We start from the raw sequence: 20,850 nt of genomic DNA on the forward strand, positions 1-20,850 counted from the left end.
CCATCTCTGCTGCACGGCAGCTCCTGGCATGGAGGGTGCCCAGGGGCTGTGGCAGGACTGGGCTGGCCCCAGCTGAAGAGCTCAGAGCTGGCTCCTTCAGCACATCAGAGACCAGCAGAGGGGCTGGACAGGGCTTGGCCAAGATGATGGGAACCCCGGGGAGAGCAGCCTGTCAGAGGCAGGAGTGTTAAATGCCAGAGCTCATTCCCAGGAACATCCTGCCAAGCAAGCTCCGGGGCTGTGCTCGGAGCTGCAAGGACGTGTCTGGGGGAGCGTGCACGAGGTGTGAGCTGACAAATGCCATCAGACAGGCAGGGGAAACCAGCTCAGCCCAGCTCCAGCTGCAGAGTCACCGTGGCAGTATCACGGATCCACATCTCCACGGGGGAAGGAGGCTGGAGATGTGGATCTCCACGGCAGAGCTGGGGGATGACAAACAGCAGGAGTCCCAGCACTGGCAGCTTCAAAGGAGGGAAAAGGAGGGGGGAGATGCACAAGCTCCCAGCTCCAGAGATGAATTACAGCCTGCAGTGCCCACTGAAAGCTGGCCAGAGGACAGGCAGCCTCACAGAGAAGGGCAACAGGGAAAAAAAAGCACCAGAAAATAAAGCCATAAATTAATATTACCCAAGCCATAAAGCAGCAGCCAGACAAACATCAGAGAGCAGGGACAGAGGCAGCTCACCACCCACATCAAAGCTTACCAAAGGTCACTTTGCTGTCCTCCCCCTGCTCCTGCCTGTATTTATGGGGAAGCCTTCCCCAAAAAACAGAAATCAGCTGAAAAGCTGAACTAAGCAGCAGGCCAGGCCTGGGCTCAACAGCTTCAACTCTTAATGTGAACAAAAAACAACCTCATCAATCAGTCCCTCTGCTAAGACAACTCCTTCCAAGCATCTCCTGGAGGGCAACACAACCATCTACCGTTGATCTAATTTGTCTTTAATTACAAAAGTTACAGTAGGGCTGGGAGTGCTTTCTTAACTGGGCCCTGAAGAGCAGGTTTGTAAACTCAAGGCTCCTGAGGTTTCTTTATTAAAAGGTTATTTCCCCCTGCACTTCTGCTAAGTGGAGGAGTGCATGCAGCTGGGTTCACTCGAGAGGTCTTCTCCAGCTGAGGGGATCTAGCAGCAAAAAACAGAAGGGGAGAGGCCAGACAGTTCTGCTAATCCACACAGAGAGAAAGGGAATCAAAGCAGACTGGCAGCAGCTCTGATTCTGCAGCACTCACATGCTGGCAGAGCAATTCCTAACCCAGCTCACAGCGACTTGAGGAATCTGCCCAGCAGAGCAGCAGAAATGAGGAGCAGGGAGGGAGGGAATGGGACACTGGGTCAGCCTTGGCTGCACAGTGCTGTCCAGCAGTGGCACAGTCCCTGGAGATCAGCAGGAGCAGCTCCTCTCTGCTCCATGGCTGCGTAGTGAAGGAGAAGGAATGAAAAACAGTGGGGTGAGGGCTGCAAGGAATGGAGGAAAGCAGGGGTGGAGTGTAGGACAGGCACTCCAGGAGGACTAGGACCAATCTGGGCCACCAACACACTTAAATATCAGTGAATCCTCCAAAAACCACGGAACTCCAACATCCACATGGGGAACACACCACACCTCGTGGGACAACACCTCTAACAGACAACTTCCCTGACTGCTGGGAAGCAAGAGGAGAAGGCAGCTCCTTCTGCAACCCTTCCTGGGGTGGGAGAACCAACCTTTTCCCCTGGCCCAGGTGAAGGAGCGGCTGCTCCCGACGCTCTCGGGCTCGGCCGCCTCGCCCTGCCAGGGCTGGCCCTGCAGCTCCAGGGCTCTGCTGCTGCTCTTCAAGGGCGTGATGTACTTGGGCAGCCCTCTGTAGAACCAAGCCCCAGACCTCTTCCAGACCTGCCAGAGACACAGACAGGACACCTTAACCTGGGTTTTTACAGCGAAATGAGCTCCCCACCAAGCTCGGCCGAGCCGCTCGCTCCCGATCCCAAATTCCTGCCCAGATTCGCCTCTGTCCTCCTTCCACAGCTGAAAAATCCCAGCTGTGAGGAAGCAGCAGGTACAGATGGAAGGAGGAGCAGAAGGTGATGGCAGAAGTGCTGCCTCATGCTGGACCTGCAGCACAACCCCAGTGCTCATCTCACAGAGCAATTCAGGCCAAGCCAGGTCATGTAACGAGCTTGAAAACCCCAGAATGAGGACAACACTCAAATAACCTGAACCTGCAGCAGGAAATGGACCTCGAGCACTAAACTGTAATATCTGCTGTAAGAACAGCCTCTCCTCTCCAATTTAGCTTTAATGCAGCTTATGATGAAGGCACTCTATTAAGTATATTTAATATAAAGCGTGCTGTAAGCCAGGGGAAGGGAGAAGGGTGGCAGCTCAGACAAGGAGAAATGGCCTCGTACAAACCTAATTCTTGTGTGCCTTCCAGCAGCCTGATAATGAGCTAATGACACAGCCAGGGCAAAAATAAGTTAACATAGTAAAAATATCATTATTTATTTCTGGCACTTCTGCTCAGAGTGAAGGAGATCATCAGTGTTCCCACTGCAAGTTTCCAAAGCACTTTACACACAGTTTCATCATGATGGCAGTGGGTGCAAATGCAGATATCCCTAATTGCAGCAACACATTTGCAATTTGCCTTTAGAGCTTAATGAAAGCAGAGGGCAGTGACAAAACCTGACATTCAGGAGGACACCTGTAGTGACAAAACCTGACATTCAAAAAGCAGGACAGCAGCAGCACCACTACACTGATGGCTGCCTGGTTCCCAGAGCCACCAAGAGAGCTCAAATCTCTGTGTTTGGGGTCTTGAAAGCCAAGTGCAGGTGATCTGAATGCAGAGGGGGAGCTGGGAATGTGGTTTTTAAAGAAATCCACCCCGCAGGAGAAGAAAGCAGAGCGCTGCTGTGACCCAGCACACGTGCAAGGGGGAGGCTCGTGCATCACAGCAGGGTCTGCAAACCAGCAGGTGAGAGCATCCTGCAGCTCCACCAACGTTCTCCTGCTGGGTAACCACCCAGCAGGAGGGTGAGTCTGCCATCCAGGCAAAAAGCTGGGAAGCCAATTTCCCCCAAGACTGCAAGTTGTTCTTCTGCAGAGGGGGTTTGGCAGGCAGGACACCTCAGCAGCTCCTTCTCCTCCGTGCCAACAGCCAAAGTGACCCAGCCTGGCAAGGCACAGGCTGACACAGCTCCTTCTGTCCCTTCTGCTGGCACGTGGGGACTCGCAGCAGTTGGTGCAGTGTGTCAAACAGCACATGGCAGAGCAGCACAGGGACCCTGCAGGAACAGGCTCTGCTTGCTGAGAATCAAGAAATTCAACAGATTTTGAAGTGTGGGACAGACATCTCTGCACAGAGCTCAGGTACACGTGGCCCGTGCAGGAGCTGCAGGCTGGGCAAGCCCAGGGGTCCCTGAGGAAGGCTGGAGGTTTTGGGAGCAGCAGGAGAACAGGGACAGGGCTGGAAATCGTCCATCCCTGACACACGCTGGGGATCCGGTGCACACACACCTTCCCTGGATGAACTGCTGGGGAGGAAACAGCCCTCTGGTACAGCCACTCTCTGAACAGACCTTGCAACATCTGTAATTTAATTTGAAGCACTGGAGAGACCTATTATCTTCAGGCGAGCTCCAATTTAGACACACCATAAAACCAATCAGACACAGCACGGGTGGCTGGAACAAAGGCTGGTCACCCCCAGGTTCCTCACTACCCCAAAGCAAGTCGTTACAGAAAGAGTTAATGACATAACACACCCAGCTCTGATGTGGTAATACTACTATAAAATTGATTCTCTGCATACATATTCCCTTTAAATTGGTGCTTCTAATAGAGTTTGGTCCTATTATGGCAGCAGCGAAATTGTTTTGAAATCAGCTCTGAAATAACTGCAGCAAGATGCTCTCCCCTGGATGGATTCAGTCCCTCTGGCCCTCCAGGTTGGCAGCACAGCCCGTCCCAAAGCACCAGGGATCGCATCCTGCTCTGCACATGGGGCAGTTTGAGCTCAAAACTCCATGTTTTGATCCAAGGTTGATGCTGTTGACAGCTATTGATGGCATTTGATTGATGGCCAGAGTGGCCTGACAGCAAAGTCCTTGCTTGATTTTAGATTAATACAACTGTAACAGAGCCTTGAGAATAAAATTCTTGTTTACCAGCAGGAGTTTACTCTTACCAAGGAAAGGGAGGATGCACATTAAGGTGAAATTTGTTCCCCACAGCAGCCTGAGTTTGGGTGGAGCTGGAATGTCACCAGGGAGAGGGACAGCCATGGCCATGACAGATAAATGCCTTTTACAACCCTGATAATATTCCCATTAAAGCTGCATCAAGCCATCATTGCAGCTATGGAATGACACACGCAGAAGCAGATGGGGATTTTATCGAGCATTTTCAAGTGCAGTCTGGAAATGGGACCTGACAGAGAATCACTGGGCCCTGGTGAGACTCATGTTGCTGCTCTGAGCATACAAGTGCTAAAACAAGCTCCTGAAGAGGGAAAACATTAGGGCTTGCTGATAAAGAGGTGGATCACAGCTGAGGGAATCACAACAAACACTTGCAGCCTCCCCAGAGCCCTCCTCACCAAACCACATCCCCCAAACAGAGATGCTTACAAAAGAGCTCTGCTGCAAAGCCACATTTTGCTCCACCACCTCCTGCCCGTGCCATGCAGCGTTCCCACCCTGCAGCCCTTTCCTCCACAGTAATTTGGGCTTGGTGACAAAGCCACATTTTGCTCTACCACCTCCCGCTCATGCCAGCTCCCATCCTGCAGCCCTTTTTCACAGCGACCTGGGCTCGGTGAGAGGAAAACCACCACTTCTACCTTCCCATGCTGACACCACCAATACCAAAAGGTGGGGAAGCAGCTTCCTGTGGGCTACAGCCAGGAAAAAGGCACCTGCAGATGCAGCCACCCTGGGAGGAGCTGCTGGCATGCCCTGCCTGCAGCAGAGCCCCTCTCTCTGTCCCAGCTCTCCAGCACAGCCCTGGTACTGCTGGGGAGAGCCAGCGCTCCTCAGCCTCGTTATCTGCATTCATCTGCCTTTCCATAACACAGAGATTTCCAATTACATTATTTACAGCAAGCTGCTGTCGACTCCCACATTGGGCACTTGAGGATGAAGGAAATTAAAAGGCAGTGGAATTACCATTCCGAGCTTTGTTTCTGGAATAGCAAAATCCATCGCCCCCCTGACCCCGACGTTTCTCAAGCTGCAGTGCCTGCCAGCCTTCAACAATTTATCATCCCCCTTTCAATCAGGCCTCTTTTTTTTTTTCTCCCACCAGTGGCTCTATTCTAGAGGACACTATTTTGAGTCTAACTACTCGCTGCCACCCCCAAAATAATATGGCAGAGGCTATTGATGAGTTCTTTCAATTGCAAACAGGTGCACATCGCTCCTATTCAATCCAGAGTCACCCAAAATAAACACCCTTCTCCATCCGTGGGGTGTTTTGCCAGGAAATCGTCACGCCAGGCAGGAATAACCCCAAGCTATGTTGCTTTACAGTGTTCCAAGTGGTAGGAGTGGATATTTGAAAAGGGAAGCCCCGAGGGCAAAAGGGGAGGAGATGACTCTGCTCCTCCCTTTGCGTGGTTTGTTGTGATGAACTGAGAAATGCAGCCAGCCTTGAAAATGCTGTGTAGTGGAGGAGAAGGAATGAAAAGGAAAGTGAAGCAGAGAGGGCAAATTAAAACTTTTAACAGGTCCCGGGTAGCTGACACTCTCTTTCATATTCGAGGGAGTTTAAGAAAAAAAGCTTCCCCCCCACCCCACTTAAACTGCTTTCATTATCCTTACAATTCTGGATGCGTCAATTCAAATGTAAATGTGCACAAACGCTTCCAAGACGATTTTAATTACAATGATAGCATGGCTAATTATGGATATATATATAAAAATATATGTATAAGGGGTAATTCAGGAAGGTGCTCTGCAGAATCTGGTGCTACCAGTCAAAATAAGGCTGTGCAGAGAGTTAAAGGGCTGGGCAGGGATTTGACAAAACCCAGCAGGTCCCTTTTCCGCTTCAGGCCAGGAGGTGACAGGCAGATTTCGGCCAGGCACAGCTAATTCAGCATGGGCAGTGCTGCTGTGCCAGAGGCCTGGCAGCAGGGAATCCTTCCAGCTGTGGATTTAGCAGCAGCACTGCTGCCAGCCAAGTTCTGCTGCTGCAACCTTTGCGCTGCAGGAGCCGCTCCCCTTCTGCCCCGGGATCTCATTCCTGGGGAGCTCCACTGCAAACCCACAGCCCGTGCTGGCTGCAGCCAGGATCAGCATCCCTGAGCTCCCCATGGGATCCTGCAGGATCCTCTGACTGCTGGAAGGTGAAGCAAGATAAAAGAAAGGAGCATGGAAGGAGGAAGGGAGATTCTTGCCCTCAGAAGTGAACGCGAGCGTGGCTGAATTTGGTTCTACCTTTGCTTGCAGGAGCACTAAACCACAACCCACAGCAGCCAAAGACACTGCGAAGGAAAAAACACCCACAGAATCCTGGAAAAACCAAAGGAGGGTTTTCCACAGCTCCCTCTGCAAACAGCTGGGACAAATGCCTCTGGAGGGGTGCAGGTGAGGTCTGGTGGTGAGGCACTGATGGTGTGGGGCTGCCTGAGGGCGCTGGGGGATGCTCCCTTTGCAGACACAGCCCCTCGCCCTGCCCATCCCCTGCTGCTCTGTCTGGGATGCCTGGATGCAGGCAGAATCCCAGGAAGCAGCAGGCAGAGCCCATCCCTCGCCTCCACTCTCCAGAAATAAGAGTGGATCGCGGCTCTGCAGCACAGCCCTCCCAGAAGAGCCTCCCAGGGAGACAGAAAGCAGCAGGGAGGCTGAGGACAGGATTCCCAGAGGGATCCGTGGGCAGTGAGCACTGGGCTCTGACTGGAGAACTGATGTTTCCACAGCTGGCTTTGAGCCAGGCTGGGTGATGGTTTAATCACAACCAAGGCTGCAAAAGGGGGACCCTAACCCCAACCTCAACCCTAATGCATCACTAAACTTCTGCTGGGATAAATAATAACACGGGAAATGAAGGGATGAGGAAGTGTGGACAATGCCACAGGCTGCAGCTGTTAGCTGGTGCATGGGATGTCCAGCCCCAGCAGCCCCAGATCCTGCTGGGCCACATTTATTCTGATTTACCTCCACTCCCTTGGCCAAGGTTTCTCTAATTCTCAGTTCCCAAACCCCCAAAATAAAGGCAGGGAGTGTAGGAAGACACAGGGGATGGATGATTTGATGTCTGTGTGCCCTCACTGTGACCCTTCCAACCTTCTCCTGCTCAGGGCACCAGCAGCAGCATGAATAAGAAAGGAGACAGACTTGAACCCACCTTAAAGGGAATTGGAAAATAAAGCAGAAGCTAAGGGTCGAGAGGCAAGTCGAGGCTGTGATTTAGTCTAAGAAGGAAAGGTCCATCCATTTTCCTCAGGCATGCACTTTGGCTGTATCTCAGGGCTCACAGAGTGAGAGCTGGAGGTTATCATACCCTCACACTCTGGCCACACATAACACACGCTGGACACATTGATATTCTCTGCCCACTGACCAGGTTACCTATTATTTTTTAAGAAATAGGAAAAAACCCCACAGTGGTACAGAGAAATTGAAAAAACCCCAACAGAATAAAGGAAATAAAGCAAATTTTAGTCCCTGCATTTCCCTGCAGAGCGCAAAGAATACCTGCACCTGCCTCGCTCTCTATTTTGGGATCTCTATCTGGAATTCAAAACATCTAGATGATTCAGTGTATCAAATTGTTATCAAAATCCAGGGAGCTGGAATGCTCTCTTCCTGCCCTACCCACACTGCTGCTGATAATTTCAATTGTCAGCATCCACGTATCCCTCATTTTACCTGAACATGGACTTTGGGGGTGCTCCCACACCAAAAAAAAAAAAAAATCCCTCCAATGTAAAACCTAAGTAATGCAAAGTTTCCACAACTAATTAAAAAAAAAAATTCAGCACCTCCAACACCTGCACAAACACTCTCACTACACTTCAAAAATTGATTTAGCAGAGCACCCAGGTTACACAGCTGGGTGTAGTTTGGTCTGAAATAGCTGGACTGGATTGATGCTCAAGGACCACAAGCCAAAGCCCAAAATAAATTGATGGGAACAAGTGAAAATCCATCTGTAATCACAAAACAAATTCACAGACTTCACTTCAGCACAGAGCAGCGAGCCCTGATGTTGGTGGATGCTGGCTGGCAGACAAGAATTGAGGCAGCCCATTACTTTTTTTTTTTTTGCAGTGTAAAGTCAAGGATGAAGGATATAAAAATTTAGAGACCTGCATTAGAAGTCTCACACACTGGCAAGTTATGGGATTTTGAAGGCAGGGAGGAAAACAGATTTAAAGGCTGCAATTCTGGTTATTTTTAGTGGGACAAATTATGCTCTACATCTCTCAAGCTGTATTAAAAAAAAACATTTAGCCAAGTTTATTTATCACAGAGTGAGGAGGGAAAGGGTGTAAGGGAACAATCTCTTTATGGCCAGAGAAAAATCCCACAAAGTCAGGCTCCAAGTGTGGTTTTTCCCCTTCACCCCCTCATAAAACAAAGTTGTCACCACTGTGCGTGTTTGAGCCTGCCTGGCCTCCAGCCAAGCCTCCCAAATCCCATTTTCTGCCTTTCAAGGCCCAGGGAAGAGCCCACACATGCTGTGCACAGATTTGGGGTGGGCAGGGGGATGCTGCTGAGCCCCAGCTCCCCACAGCTGTGTTTTACCTCTCTCTGCTCACTGCAGATCTTGCACAACCACAGGGGACGTTTCTGGGCTCCGACAGCTTCTATCCCACACTTGGTGCAAACTTTCTGAAACAAGGAGAGAGAAAAAAAAAGGAAGAAAGAAAAAAAAAGAGGTGGTGTTAGCAGCTCCCCACAGCCTTTGAGGGAGAGAAGGTTGGGAAGCAACAGCTCTGCTCTCCTTAAAAACCTAACCCACGGCACAAATTCCCTGTTTTTCCTGGAGAACCCCTGACTGCAGGAAGATGCTGCGGGGCTGTAAGGACAGGAGACAAAGGCAAATCCACAGCACAGCCCTTGACTCCAGGGAGAGGAGAGAACTGGGCAGGGCAAATCAAACCCCACCACCCACAGGTGTATTTGCAGAGCTGCTTTTTTATTGCCCTGAATCCTAACCCCCAGTCTCTGTAAGCAGGCACGAGTGCAGGATTGGGAATGTTCTCCTTCCTCCTCTCACATTCACGTGTTGAATCCCACATTTTCCCCTCCATCCCAGCACACTGTTCTTGATCTGGGGGCTGTATAGCAGGTGGGCATGGCCATGGTTACACACATTTCCTGAACTCTGATGGCTCTGCACAGCCCTTTCTGCTGTCTCTGCTGGCATCCCAAGCCATTTACAGCCCGAATCTCCCAACATTACATAAGGAAGCTGATGCCTATCAGCCCTGGCAGTGCAGCTGGAATGAGAAATGGGATGAATCCTTTGATCCTCACAGAGGAAAAGCCACTCAACAAGAGGAGAGCAAAAGCTTGCTGAGATATACCTGAGGATTGGATTCACACATCCCCCACACCAGGCTGCTCCTGTGCCCAGGGATGAAGGTCTCATCTTCCCCATCCCACTATTCCTGCCCTCATCCTCATCCTCCCAGAGAAATAATGAACAACCTGTTGAGCCTGGTGCACCAACCCTCAGCACGGTGCTCCCCAAGCCAAGGGGGACTGGCAGATTCAGCCACAGACCACCCAAAAGACCCCAAAACTCTCCCTCCCACAAGCCAAACCCCGAGGGAGCAGCTCAGCCTGGAATCCCCTCAAAAATCCCAATCCCCACACGGATAGCACATTCAAACGCTCCCTCTAGTGGAAATTCCCAACCGATTTTACTCCCAGCCACAAATTCTGAAAAACCCCAACATTAAAACGGTGTTTTCCTCCTCTTCTCCTCTGCAGAGTAGCTGGGAAATTGAGCATCACTCAGAACCCCTCGGAAGAAGACATAAAAATCAAGGGCATTAAATGCAGCCCCATTTCTCATTAAACACCAGACAAAGCACTTTCCTCTCCCACTCATCCTTCACCTTTTACACACACATATCAATCCCCTCTGCATGGTAAAGCACCTTGGGCTTTGTCTCACTCCTGCTGTTGTTAACACATCTGGCTTTGCACACCCCTTGGTCTTGCCACAATGCCTTTATTTCCCAGATAATAAAAACCAATATTAATAGTATTCTTTCCAAAGCAGGAAGTGGCACTTAGAAGATCCATCAAAAGTGCAGAACCTCTGTTCAGCAGGAGCCATTTACCTTGCTGAAGGTAAATTCTTTGCTGTGTTTCAGGTGCATCGTTACAATTCCTGGCATTGAATTAAATGTGCTGCAATGACACGGTACCAGAGCAGTGCCTGCCAGAAAAATATGAACTTTAAAAAAAAAAATCCATAATTCCCTGACAAATTGCTTATTGCAGGCAGCACTCCATGAGTGATGGATAACCCTGGACAAGAGGGAACAAGCAGTTCACTCTGTGCTCTGCTGAAGGGTTGGCTGTTCCCTGAGTTTAGTCCACAACATTAAAAAGAAGAAGGGGAGAAGCCCAGGGCACCCAGGCAGAATTGCCTTGGGCTGGCACAGAGCTGAAAAGTGCAGCTAGTCTGAAAGCAGCTGCAAAATGCACCCTGGAAAAGTAGGATCTCACTTAAATCTACCTGGATATGAATGGTGCTGAACTGCCCAGCAGACTCCAGACAAAAGGGAATAAAATCAAATAAATAAAAAAAATTTAAAAAAATCCAGCTTTTCTCTGGGGTTTTCTGGTCACAGCCCTCCTCAGGGCAGGCTCACACTGCTGAGGGTCACTCCTAAAGGGACAGGGCTGGGAAGTGTCTGAAGCAGCCCCTGCCTCCTCAACAGTGCTCAGGGTTCACAGGAAATTGGCTAAAAAGCCCCATGGCAACGTGGCTTAGCTGGCTCCTGACAAGGTGAGGGCAGAACTGCCACGGGAAGAAGGCAGGAATAGAGCACATCCTGTTATTCCACATGCCTGAAATACAGGAAACAGCCAAGAATCCCCTGCCTGTCCCCTGACCCTTTGTTGTCCACAGTGCACAGAGACCACGCTGCTCCCACCAAACCCAGCCTTTCACTCCCCACTGCTGCTCCCTTCCACGCCCCTTCCCTAAAAGCTGCTTCCCCCATGGTTTAGGAGCCAAGGGCTCCAAGATTTGTGTTCCCTTCCCCAGGCACTGCCTTAGAAGGAATTTTCTGCACGATCCCAGCGATTTCTGCGGCTCCCCATGGAGGAACCTGCTCTGCACGAGGGCTGTGTCCCACAAATCCAGCAGTGCCACAGAAGGCTGTCCCCCATGTCCAGCCACCAGTCCATGGCAAAGCAGCAGGTTCTACCCAGCAGAAACTCTCCAGCACCCAGCAGGTTTCCTCACCTCGCCACAGGTGACACGCTGGCATGAAGGAACTCCCAGAGGGGAGTCCCCGGGGAAGATGGGCTTCAAGAGCAGGAAAAGCAGCCTCCCAGCAGAGGCAGGAGGAGGTGGTTGCCTTGGAGATCATAATCTCCACAGCAATACAGATTAACCCCTCAGCTGTGGAGCCAAGAGCAGCAGGAACCATCCCTGGGGTGCTGGAGAGCAGCAACACACACAACACAGGCACTCCCTGAGGCTCAGGGCTGGAAAACTTGCACTGCTTTGGAGCTTGAGGATGGACTCGAGTCCTCCTGGAAGGTCTCAGGGCAGACCTTGCAAAGCTCACAGACTCTGTGGTGAGCTATCTCTGATGGCTGCACACTCCTGCCCCTTGTCCCACGCTGCAAACCCCAAAACTCCAGCTGGGAGATGCAGAGGGGGCTGGCACAGCCCATCCCAGCACGGAGGGCAGCTCAGGCACTTTGGGATCCTGAGGAATCTCTTACTATCACCAGGATCCTGAGGAGTCTCTTATTAGCACCAGGATCCTGAGGATTCTCTTATTATCACAGGCTGCCACAGAAAACTCAATGGTCTGACAGCACCAGTGAGAACAAAACGACCCTGCAGAGCTCTCCAGCCTCCAAGGGCCTGGTGGTGTTTTCCTAGAGAATTCTGCTGCCAGGAGCAGGCCTGTGTGAGCAAACCCACCTTTTTGCAGTCCTGGCAGAAGACAGAGGAGCTGCCCAGCAGCCCCAGCATCTCCCCACAGAGCAGGCACTGCGAGAGGCCGTTCCCCATGGCGTTCTTCCTCATGTTCTCCAGCCGCTCCACCAGGCGCCTGCGGGCAGGAGGCAGAGCAGGGTCACAGCACTGCGGGAAAAACTCGAAGTGCTCGGAGCAGGCCAAGTCAGAAAGCACTGGGAAAGGGAAAAGGAGCTAAACCTGCCAAGCTCTCTCCATTTCCCATCCCCCTGAAAGCAGCAGGGCAGGCACTGACTTGCCCACGTCCCATTAGGAGCAGGAAGGCCAGGCTGAAGGCCAAAGACCAAAATGAGCCTGGCTGTGGCACAGGAATGGCACTAACTGCTCCCTGCTCCCTTCCACAGCCCATTTGGAAGACAGGAAGCACATATGCAGGCACAATGTCTGCAACAGCAGGGCTGGGAGAGGGCAGGAAGGCAGGACAGGCAATTAGGATGCAGGGTGTGGAGAGCACGCAGAGCGAGGTTGCTCTGCCATGAGATCACTGCTTGGCAACCTTCAGGCCATCTGCAGAGGGGGACAGCAGCAGCCAGGCCATTTTTCAGCACCAGCAGCAGGAGGGAGTGACCCTGCCACCCATGAATCCCACTCTCATTAGTGCTAATGCTCCATCCACCAGGGCCCCCTTGGAGAGCAAGGCAAGGGCTGCCCGTGGTGGGCAGGTCAGGCTGCACAGCCAGAGAGAGCCATCATTAGTGGATTTATGATCCTCGACTCGGACTCTCGCACAAAAGAGCTCCTGGGAGCTGACAAAAGGCATTTCAGAGAAGACCTCGCCGCAGGAGCTGCACGGGGAGCACTTGCTGCAGCTCCAGCAGCAAGCACACAGCAGCAGGCAGGCCCTCAGGGTCACTGGCTGCTGCTGGGGTCCCCCATTCATCACAAAAACATCACTGCCACTCCTCGTTAGCCCTCGCTAACGAGCTCTGCACAGAGAAGCAGAGAAGCAGGAATCTGGGCCTGCTGGACACAGGCTGGGAGTCGCTGGGCTTTGCTGTCTCACGAACACAAACTCTGTTGGGAAATGCTGCAGGGCTGCCTTGCTCTAAGGCAGGCAGCGTGGGATGATCACACAGAGCTCAGGCCAGACCTCCAGCAGGCCTGGGAGCAAATGGGAACCTGCAGCAGCAAAAGGATGCCTGTAAATTAAATAATTCAAGCTAGCAAACCCCATCCAGAGGGCTCAGCCAACTAGAACATCAACTCATTCTCTGCTCCAGGCAAAATCCCAGGGGCCTGGTGTGGACAAGGGAAAACCTGACTGCACTGCCAGCAGTGATCCTGAGCCACCCACACCCTGGGCACAGCCCAGCCTCTCCCAGAGCACCTGCCTCAGCACCACCTGCATTTTCCAAGGACTGTGTCAGGGCTGCAGCCTCAGCAGCCCCCAAGGCTCAAAGAAAGCACAAAAAGACTCCAGCAAGAAGGAAAACACGACATCCTCCCCAATGGTCATCCCCTCCAAACAAGCAGCTTGGGAGGGGAAAACCACTGACCTAAGGGATGCTCTGAGTGATGGAGGCTGAGCCCAGGCAGCTGGGAGAGCCAGTCCTGCCTTTGTGACCTTTTCTGGGCAGGGAAGGGACAGGAGCGTGGCCGTACCCGACGCGCTGCTGCTCCACCACGTCCAGCTGCTCTGCCTTGCGGATCACTCCCAGGATGACCTCAAGCTCCTTGGGGCTCAGAGCCTGCATCTTCCTCTGCTTCTCAGTCTGGAATGTGTGCACTGACCAGCCCGTCTGGAGCCTGTGGGAGGGGGTGGAGGGCAGGACTCAGCTGGGGAGGGGAGCACAAAGCCCCTGCCCCGCAGAGCCACGGCAGCTCCCACCAGGGAATGCTGTTCCGTGCCTAAAGGCCAAAGCAGGAGGCTCCTCTCACTGAGCACATTTCCACACCACCCTCCCATCAGCAATGAGTTGCTGTGCTGCCTCTCCCTGCCCTCTGCCCTCCCTTTCTGCTGCTGTTTGTGTTTTACCACTGCAAGCCCCCGTTCCTGTGTGTCCCTAAAGCAGCAGCACCCCTGGGGCTGCCTCTCCTGGGCATCCCCTCACACAGGTGGCTGCTGGTGCCAAGAGCAAACTCCCAAATGCAGGGATCACCTGCACCCTCCTCCCTGCAGGATCCCACATCCCTCAGTTCAAACACACAAATCTCTGGGCACGCCTGGAAATACAAATTTGGCACCATCCTCCCTTGGTCTGGCCCAGGTTCACATGAGGACTGCTGCAAACCCCCCGTGCCTCACATGCAGCAGCTGATGCTTCTCCTTGGCTCACTTGGCAGCAGGCAGGAGCTTTCACAGCTCAATTAATTAATTACCATTCAGGAGGGGTTTGGAGGTCACTGGATAAACTTATGGCTGCAAGGAGGATGCACTCCTGGGCACTACTGTCTTGCTGAGGCTTTCTGCAGGCTGGGGAGGTGGCACTGGGGTGCCCAGCCAGGCAGCCCCCTCAAATCATGGGGTGTTCCCCTATTTTCTAACACTGCAGCAGCAGCTGAGCCCAGGGGCTCAGGCAAGAGCAGAGGTGGCACAGTCCCAGCTGCCAGGGAATGAAAACATCCAAGAAAAATGCACTCCTAGAGCTTGACTCATCCCCATCCTTTTAGTCCTTAGGTTGTGCAGTAATTTTAACTTCGGGGAAAACAAGAACTAATGACAAGTTCCTAAAACAGAAGGGTGCTGGCAGCTGGGGAATTATATTTATCAATTATCTTTAGGGTGCTGCAGAGATCTGAGGCTGCCTCCAACCCAGGGGAGGGCTGTGGGATGGACTCCCAGGGGTGCAGGGTGAGTGCAAGAGCCCAGAGACACCAGGAAAGCTGTCAAGGCAGAGCTGAGGGTGGAAGGGGAGGAGGAGGAGCAGGAGGGTGGGGAGGACTCACTTGGCTCTCAGGGCCAGCTGCCGGTCGTTGGGGCAAACCCAGGGGCCCATCCCGCTGCCAAAAATCATCTCAGCCATGGCCCCAGCCTGGGGAGAGGGGTGGGGTGGCAGGAATCACACCTGGAAGAAGCAAACAGAGGTGATCTGCCAGCACCACACACAGTGGGAGCAGCCAGACTCACCCACGGACAGTGACAAAAACATACCATCACCCTCACAAAATATAAGCTAATAAATACCCTCAGATACCTTGAAGGCGAGGCTGGAAGTTTAGATTTTATGGTATACTCTGGGGAGAAAAAAAAAAAAAAAAAAAAAAAAGAAGCCAGACTCCCTTTGTCAGCCCTGATTTTTCATTTCAAACTAGAGAAAAGCGTTGTCTGTAAAAATAATCCCTGCCTCCCCACCTGCAGAGCCCCAGCGCTGCAGTTCTGACAGAGAAAGCCACTCCAAAGGACACAAAGGAGCTACAGTTGCCTTTTTTTTAACCTCTTAATGGGGTAACAAACAAAAACCCACGCAACAATCAGCATGAATAGTGGCAAGTCATTTCCTTCATTAAAACTGCCTCCATAATAGCCTGATATTTATAACTCCAGCCTACAATAGCAGCTTGTTTGCATTCTCTGATGCTCAAGACAGCACCTCCTGTAGCAGGTCTCCTGCTGTGGCTCCTGTCCCTGGCATGGTCACAGCAGTGTTCAGTGAAAATTCCACTGAACTGATCAGGAAAGGCAGCAAGAACCAAATTCCAGATGCTCATGGGAGAAACATCCCCCAAAGAGACTCTGAGCAGTTCTGAGCCCCATCAGCAGCTCAGATGAATGGAAAGCACCAAGGGACAGGCACAGCCAAAAGATTTCAATGGATGCTGAACTAGGCTTGATGCACTGAGCTTTTAACCAGCTGGATTTGCTCTCCAGCAGAGCAAGTGTCTCAGAAGCCCTAACACATAAATTCCCAGGTATTAATGCTTGTCCCCAGCACAGACACTTGCCAGCTTTGAAACCCTACCTGCTGGGCAGAGATAACATGTTTAATGCTGGTTGGCAAGCAGGAACCAGCTCCTGGTTGATACCCAGGTGTACCACCTGCCAGCCGTGCTGGAGTTCCCAAGCAAACTCTTTTTTCCCAGCCTCACTCCCCAGCAGGGCTGCAGCCATCCCTGCTATCTGCTGCTGCCACGCTGAGCTCTGTGCTGCTGTGCCAGCCTGGTGGCCTTGGCCCCCTCACACAGAGCTTGTGCACATCAAACCCTCCCTGCACATCAAACTCATCCCCCAGCACAGAAACACCAGCCTGGGGCAGAGGACTGACAGCTCCCTCCTGCCAAACCCCCCTCCGAGCCAAAATCAACCAGTTCCCTCCTCTCTGGCCATCCCAGTTTCTGGGAAGAGCCTGAAAATGCAGTGCTTACAACAGGCAGGAGGGGAGAGGGGAAATTCCACACAGATTTCTTTCAGTGCAAGGGGAAATGTGTGTAAAAGAGGGGAAGGCTTAGCAGAGTCTGACTTCTGCAAAGTGAGGCGTGGGGGAGATGGGAAAGCTGCAGGCAGCAGGGCTGAGGCAGGAAGGACAGACAGGAATGTCACACGGGATTTTTTTAAACCTTTACCACTTCAGTGATGGCTTTTGAAAGAGAAGAAAACCTTGAACCCCGGCACTGACTGCTCTCCCCACTCTGCTCAGTGCCACACACTGGGTTTGCATTTCCATTCAGCCCCAGAACACCTCCTGCTCTTTTAATCTTCCTGACAATCTCCTGCGAGGAGAGAACAGGAGAACACCCTCCCCACTCCCATCCCACAGTGCTCACACCCAGGGGAGCAATCAGGCATGAACAGCACAAGAACACAGAGGCTCCCACCCTCAGGCCTGAGTTAGAAGCAGAGAAAAGCTACAATTGCACACAGAATGGCTGACCTGGGATTTTCCAGAGATTTCCCAAGCCTGTGATGTGTGGTTACAGGATTATATGCATATGTAGCCCCCCACACGAATGCATATATTAAATTACTCCTCAGCTGCACCATGAATTCCTCCCTCCCACTCTGAACACCTGAAGAACAGCACAGCCCACACTCTGTGTCCATGCAGGGCTCCAGGCAAGCAGCCTGTGCTGGCTGGGGGGGTCTTTGGAATAAAATCTGGAGCTGGAGATGAGCCCCACAGCACAGCCAGGGCAGAGGAGTTTGCTTTGCCAGCAGCTCTCAGGGTGGAAAGCAGTGCTGGAAGCATCAGCCCCTCCTCAGCAGAGCTTTATCTGCTCCACCAGAGCTGCAGGGGAGTCAGAACAGAGCACATGAGCTGAGCGTTTTTCTCAGGAGAGGCTCAAAGGCATTCTCCAGCTTGAGCCTCTCCTTTGCTTTGCTCAGCTTGACTGCACGAAAACAAGCAATGTCATGGTCCTTTGCCTCTTGTTACTCAGCACAAGCTCCCTGTCCTCCCCCTTCCCTGAGCAGCGTCTGCAAAGAGAGAATTCAAACAAAACGCAGCCTAAAGAGCCACCAGATCCCAAAAGAGTCTTCAGAGAGATTATTCCCTGAAATATTTACAGGATGTGCCGTCTCCTCTGGTGAGAGCTGCTGGTTTTCCACTTCTGCCTCTGGAAAAAGCCTGGTGGGGACACACCTCGAGGAAGGAAAGAGGAATGGGACTGCAGGGCATGGTCTGCTGGGGAAAGGCAGGGCTGGAGGGAAAGGACTGCCTCTCATGGGTGTGGGAATGATGCCAGAGGAGTGGAAGGCACGGAGCATCTTCTCTCTTATCTCAGTACAGGACAAGAAGTGCAGGGAAATCAGAAACACCCAGATAGCAAAACCATGCCTGGGGAGTTGTTTCCATGGGCTGTGGCGAAACATCCCCCTCCGGCAGTGTTGCATTTTCCCCTCAAAACTACTCCAGTTAGCACCAAGCCATCCCCTCCCTCTCCTCTCCTCTCAACAAACTAACAAAGGGTAGAAGCAGCCAGTCTCTCCTGGTGAGAGAGCAAGAGAAACCCACAGCTCCTGGCCCACCTCAGGTGCCCTGCACACAGGTGACAGCAAAGCACGAGCACTTCATGGCACAGAAAAACCTCCCGCTCCAGGCTTCTGCTTTTTACCTGAATTCACAACTAAAAGGGGAGCTCTTATCGATATTCTGCGACCTGCTTTAAAACCACTCCACCTGCTCATTCCTTTCCTGTGATGGAGGAAGTCATGTGAGACAAAACCTCATTAAATGTGAGTGCAGCTGGCTGCCCTTGGCACAGCAGTGCCCTGCAGGGCCAGGGGCATCCTGGAGGATGCAGACCCTGCTGCAGCTCGGATGCGGCTCCTTCTCTGCTGTCTCCAGGAAAAGAGTTGTACTCTGGCAACCAGAACTCAGAACACGACTTCAGTCTGGGAGGGAGAAGCCTTCCAGTGGGCCTGAGTGAAGGGAGCAGTGGCAGGCACAGCCCTCGGACATGATGCTCTTCAAAGAATTGCTGGGAAAGAATCGGGGTTTTCTCAGCAGAGCATCAACGTGAGCATCATTTATTTGAATTTTACCTCAACAACAGCACAGACACAGCAGGTTGTACCTGCCACCTCACCTGCTGCAAGAGGCTTAAGGGAGAATATAACAGCACAGCAATATTTATATAGGGGATTTTTTTATTTATATATTTATTAAGGGAGAATATAACAGCACAGAACACCCTCCCAGCCCCCAGACATTCCTGGATCATGCACTGCCTCACCCAGCCTGCAGCTCTGTTTAACACCCTCAACATTTTCCTGCCCCAAATTTTACCAGCTTGCCTTTCCAGCATGGTCTCACCACACCGAGCCCCTTCCCCACTCCTCCACCTCAGACATTTTGACTTCACCCTGAGCACACCAAAGCTGAAACTGAAGGGTTTGGCCAACCCTGAGGTGCTCATGGCACAAAAAGCTCCTCGTGCAGTGACAGCACAGCCTGCCCAGCCCTCCTGCAGCTGAGCCCAAAAAACATCAACTCCTCAGAGCCCTGCAAAGACAAAAAATCCTACACAGCCCCACGAGGAGGCCTCCAGTCAGCTTTCATTTGCCTGCCTATTTCAGCTGAGCAGCTCGTGTCTAGATTAATTTGTTTTCATAGCAAATTAATTAGATGATGACTTTTTTTTTTTTAATACTTTATTTTACAAAAATCAAAATGAAGCAGTTGGCTGGAGCCAAGCTCCCAATTCCCAAGCTGTGTAATTACCTCACCTGCTCCTAGGGCATCACCTCCCCCAGGATTCCCAGGTACCTGCTGGCCCTTTTTCCCTCCAAGAAATCAGTGTTGTGAAAAATGCTAATTACTTGTGCTAAAATTTTAGAAGTTTAATAGTATAAAAATAGTAATAAAAAATTAGAGCAATAAGAATTTGGACAATCAGAGTTAGGACAATAAAAAAGTAAAGAACTATGAACGTTTGGATGTTTTCTTCAAAAAAGCATGTCTGCTAACAAAGGATTAACTTCTAAATTAAGGATTTAGAAGTTAGTATATAATATATATAATATATAATTTTAGGATTTAGAATTTAATATATAATATATATATAAAATATAATTTAGAAGTTAATATAATACACAAACTATATTTTCATATTCCTGTATGAATATGAAAATATATATTCATACATTTTATACATGATGCAAACATTCTTTTTAAACTAGGGAGTTTTTTGTTTATTGTCAACTCCCCCCCACTTCATCTTGTAAATTATGATTTGGCTCTGTGGAGTCTGTAAGGAGGTAGGAGTTTGGTTCTTCTCAATAAGGAGGTAATAATTTTTCTCTTTGGGATTTTAGTGTCCTGTTGTTGTTATCTCTGTATGAATAATTTCTTGATTATCTTATCCGTTCCTTGAGCTAGTTAGAAAAGTATCTTTCATCACACAGTTTCTATTTCAACATTATCTTACAGCCTAAAACTATATTTAACACACCACTTAAAAGAATTAATACAGCATAACTTTCTAACACAACACATATAATATTCATTTTAATATTTGCAAAAAAGCCAACCATACAATCCTCATTTTCCACAGTGTAATCACCTCCTGCTCTGCAGCCAGACCCCATTAGCCCCGGGAAACCTTGGCAACTGAGGAGTGTTTGCTGGTGTTGCCATGGCACGGGGCAAATGAGGGGCAGGGATTGATAAGGTGAACCCAGCCCAGCAGCAGGAAGGTTATTTGCTGCAGCCACTGCTCTTCTCCTGTGGTTTAAAACCACCCAGCTGTATTTCAGAGCTGGTTTGAAGTGGCAGGAGAGTGGCTGTAAGAAATGCAAAGTTGGCTTTGAAGGTCTGGAGCCAGAGCAAGGCTTGGAGGAGTTTTTCTCACACCTGAACCACCTGGAGCTGCTCATTCACACCCACATCCAGCAGTGCCGCAGCCCCTTCAGCAGGAGCCTGCTGTGGGCACCACAAAAATGCTGGAAAATTATTTTATAAGGGCTAAGCAGAGCCAGAAGATCCCCAGCACCTCTCTCAGGTCTTGGCATTCCTTACCAATCCTCAGCGGCAGATGGAGAGACAGGAGACACAGGGACCTAATGGGATCAAAGCTGACAGAGGGATCCAGTGGGATCAGAGCTGACACAGAGAATCCAGTGGGATCAGAGCTGACACAGGGATCTAATGGGATCAGAGCTGACACAGAGAATCCAGTGGGATCAGAGCTGACACAGGGATCTAATGGGATCAGAGCTGACATAGGGATCCAATGGGATCAGAGCTGACACAGAGAATCCAATGGAATCAGAGCTGACACAGAGAATCCAGTGGGATCAGAGCTGAC

General features: G+C 51.1%; 1 protein-coding gene across 5 annotated transcripts in view; it reads right to left on the minus strand.

Annotated features, from left to right (window-relative positions):
* RPH3AL (rabphilin 3A like (without C2 domains)) overlaps positions 1–20,850 on the minus strand; it is a 34,703-nt gene that overhangs the window by 11,561 nt on the left and 2,292 nt on the right. For 4 of the 5 annotated variants that reach the window (XM_041423121.1, XM_041423120.1, XM_041423119.1 and 1 more), the window contains exons 2-6: positions 15,055–15,173; positions 13,771–13,914; positions 12,115–12,244; positions 8,736–8,822; positions 1,707–1,875 (exon numbers count right to left, since the gene is read on the minus strand). In XM_041423121.1, coding sequence (XP_041279055.1) covers positions 1,707–1,875; positions 8,736–8,822; positions 12,115–12,244; positions 13,771–13,914; positions 15,055–15,131 — 607 coding nt within the window. In that variant the 5' untranslated portion in view covers positions 15,132–15,173. The remainder of the gene's footprint in view (positions 1–1,706; positions 1,876–8,735; positions 8,823–12,114; positions 12,245–13,770; positions 13,915–15,054; positions 15,174–20,850) is intronic. The other variant, XM_041423122.1, reaches the window with a different exon arrangement.

Source organism: Onychostruthus taczanowskii, unplaced genomic scaffold, assembly GCF_017590055.1.
Source record: "Onychostruthus taczanowskii isolate IOZ18803 unplaced genomic scaffold, ASM1759005v1 scaffold75, whole genome shotgun sequence".
NCBI classification, from domain to species: domain Eukaryota; kingdom Metazoa; phylum Chordata; class Aves; order Passeriformes; family Passeridae; genus Onychostruthus; species Onychostruthus taczanowskii.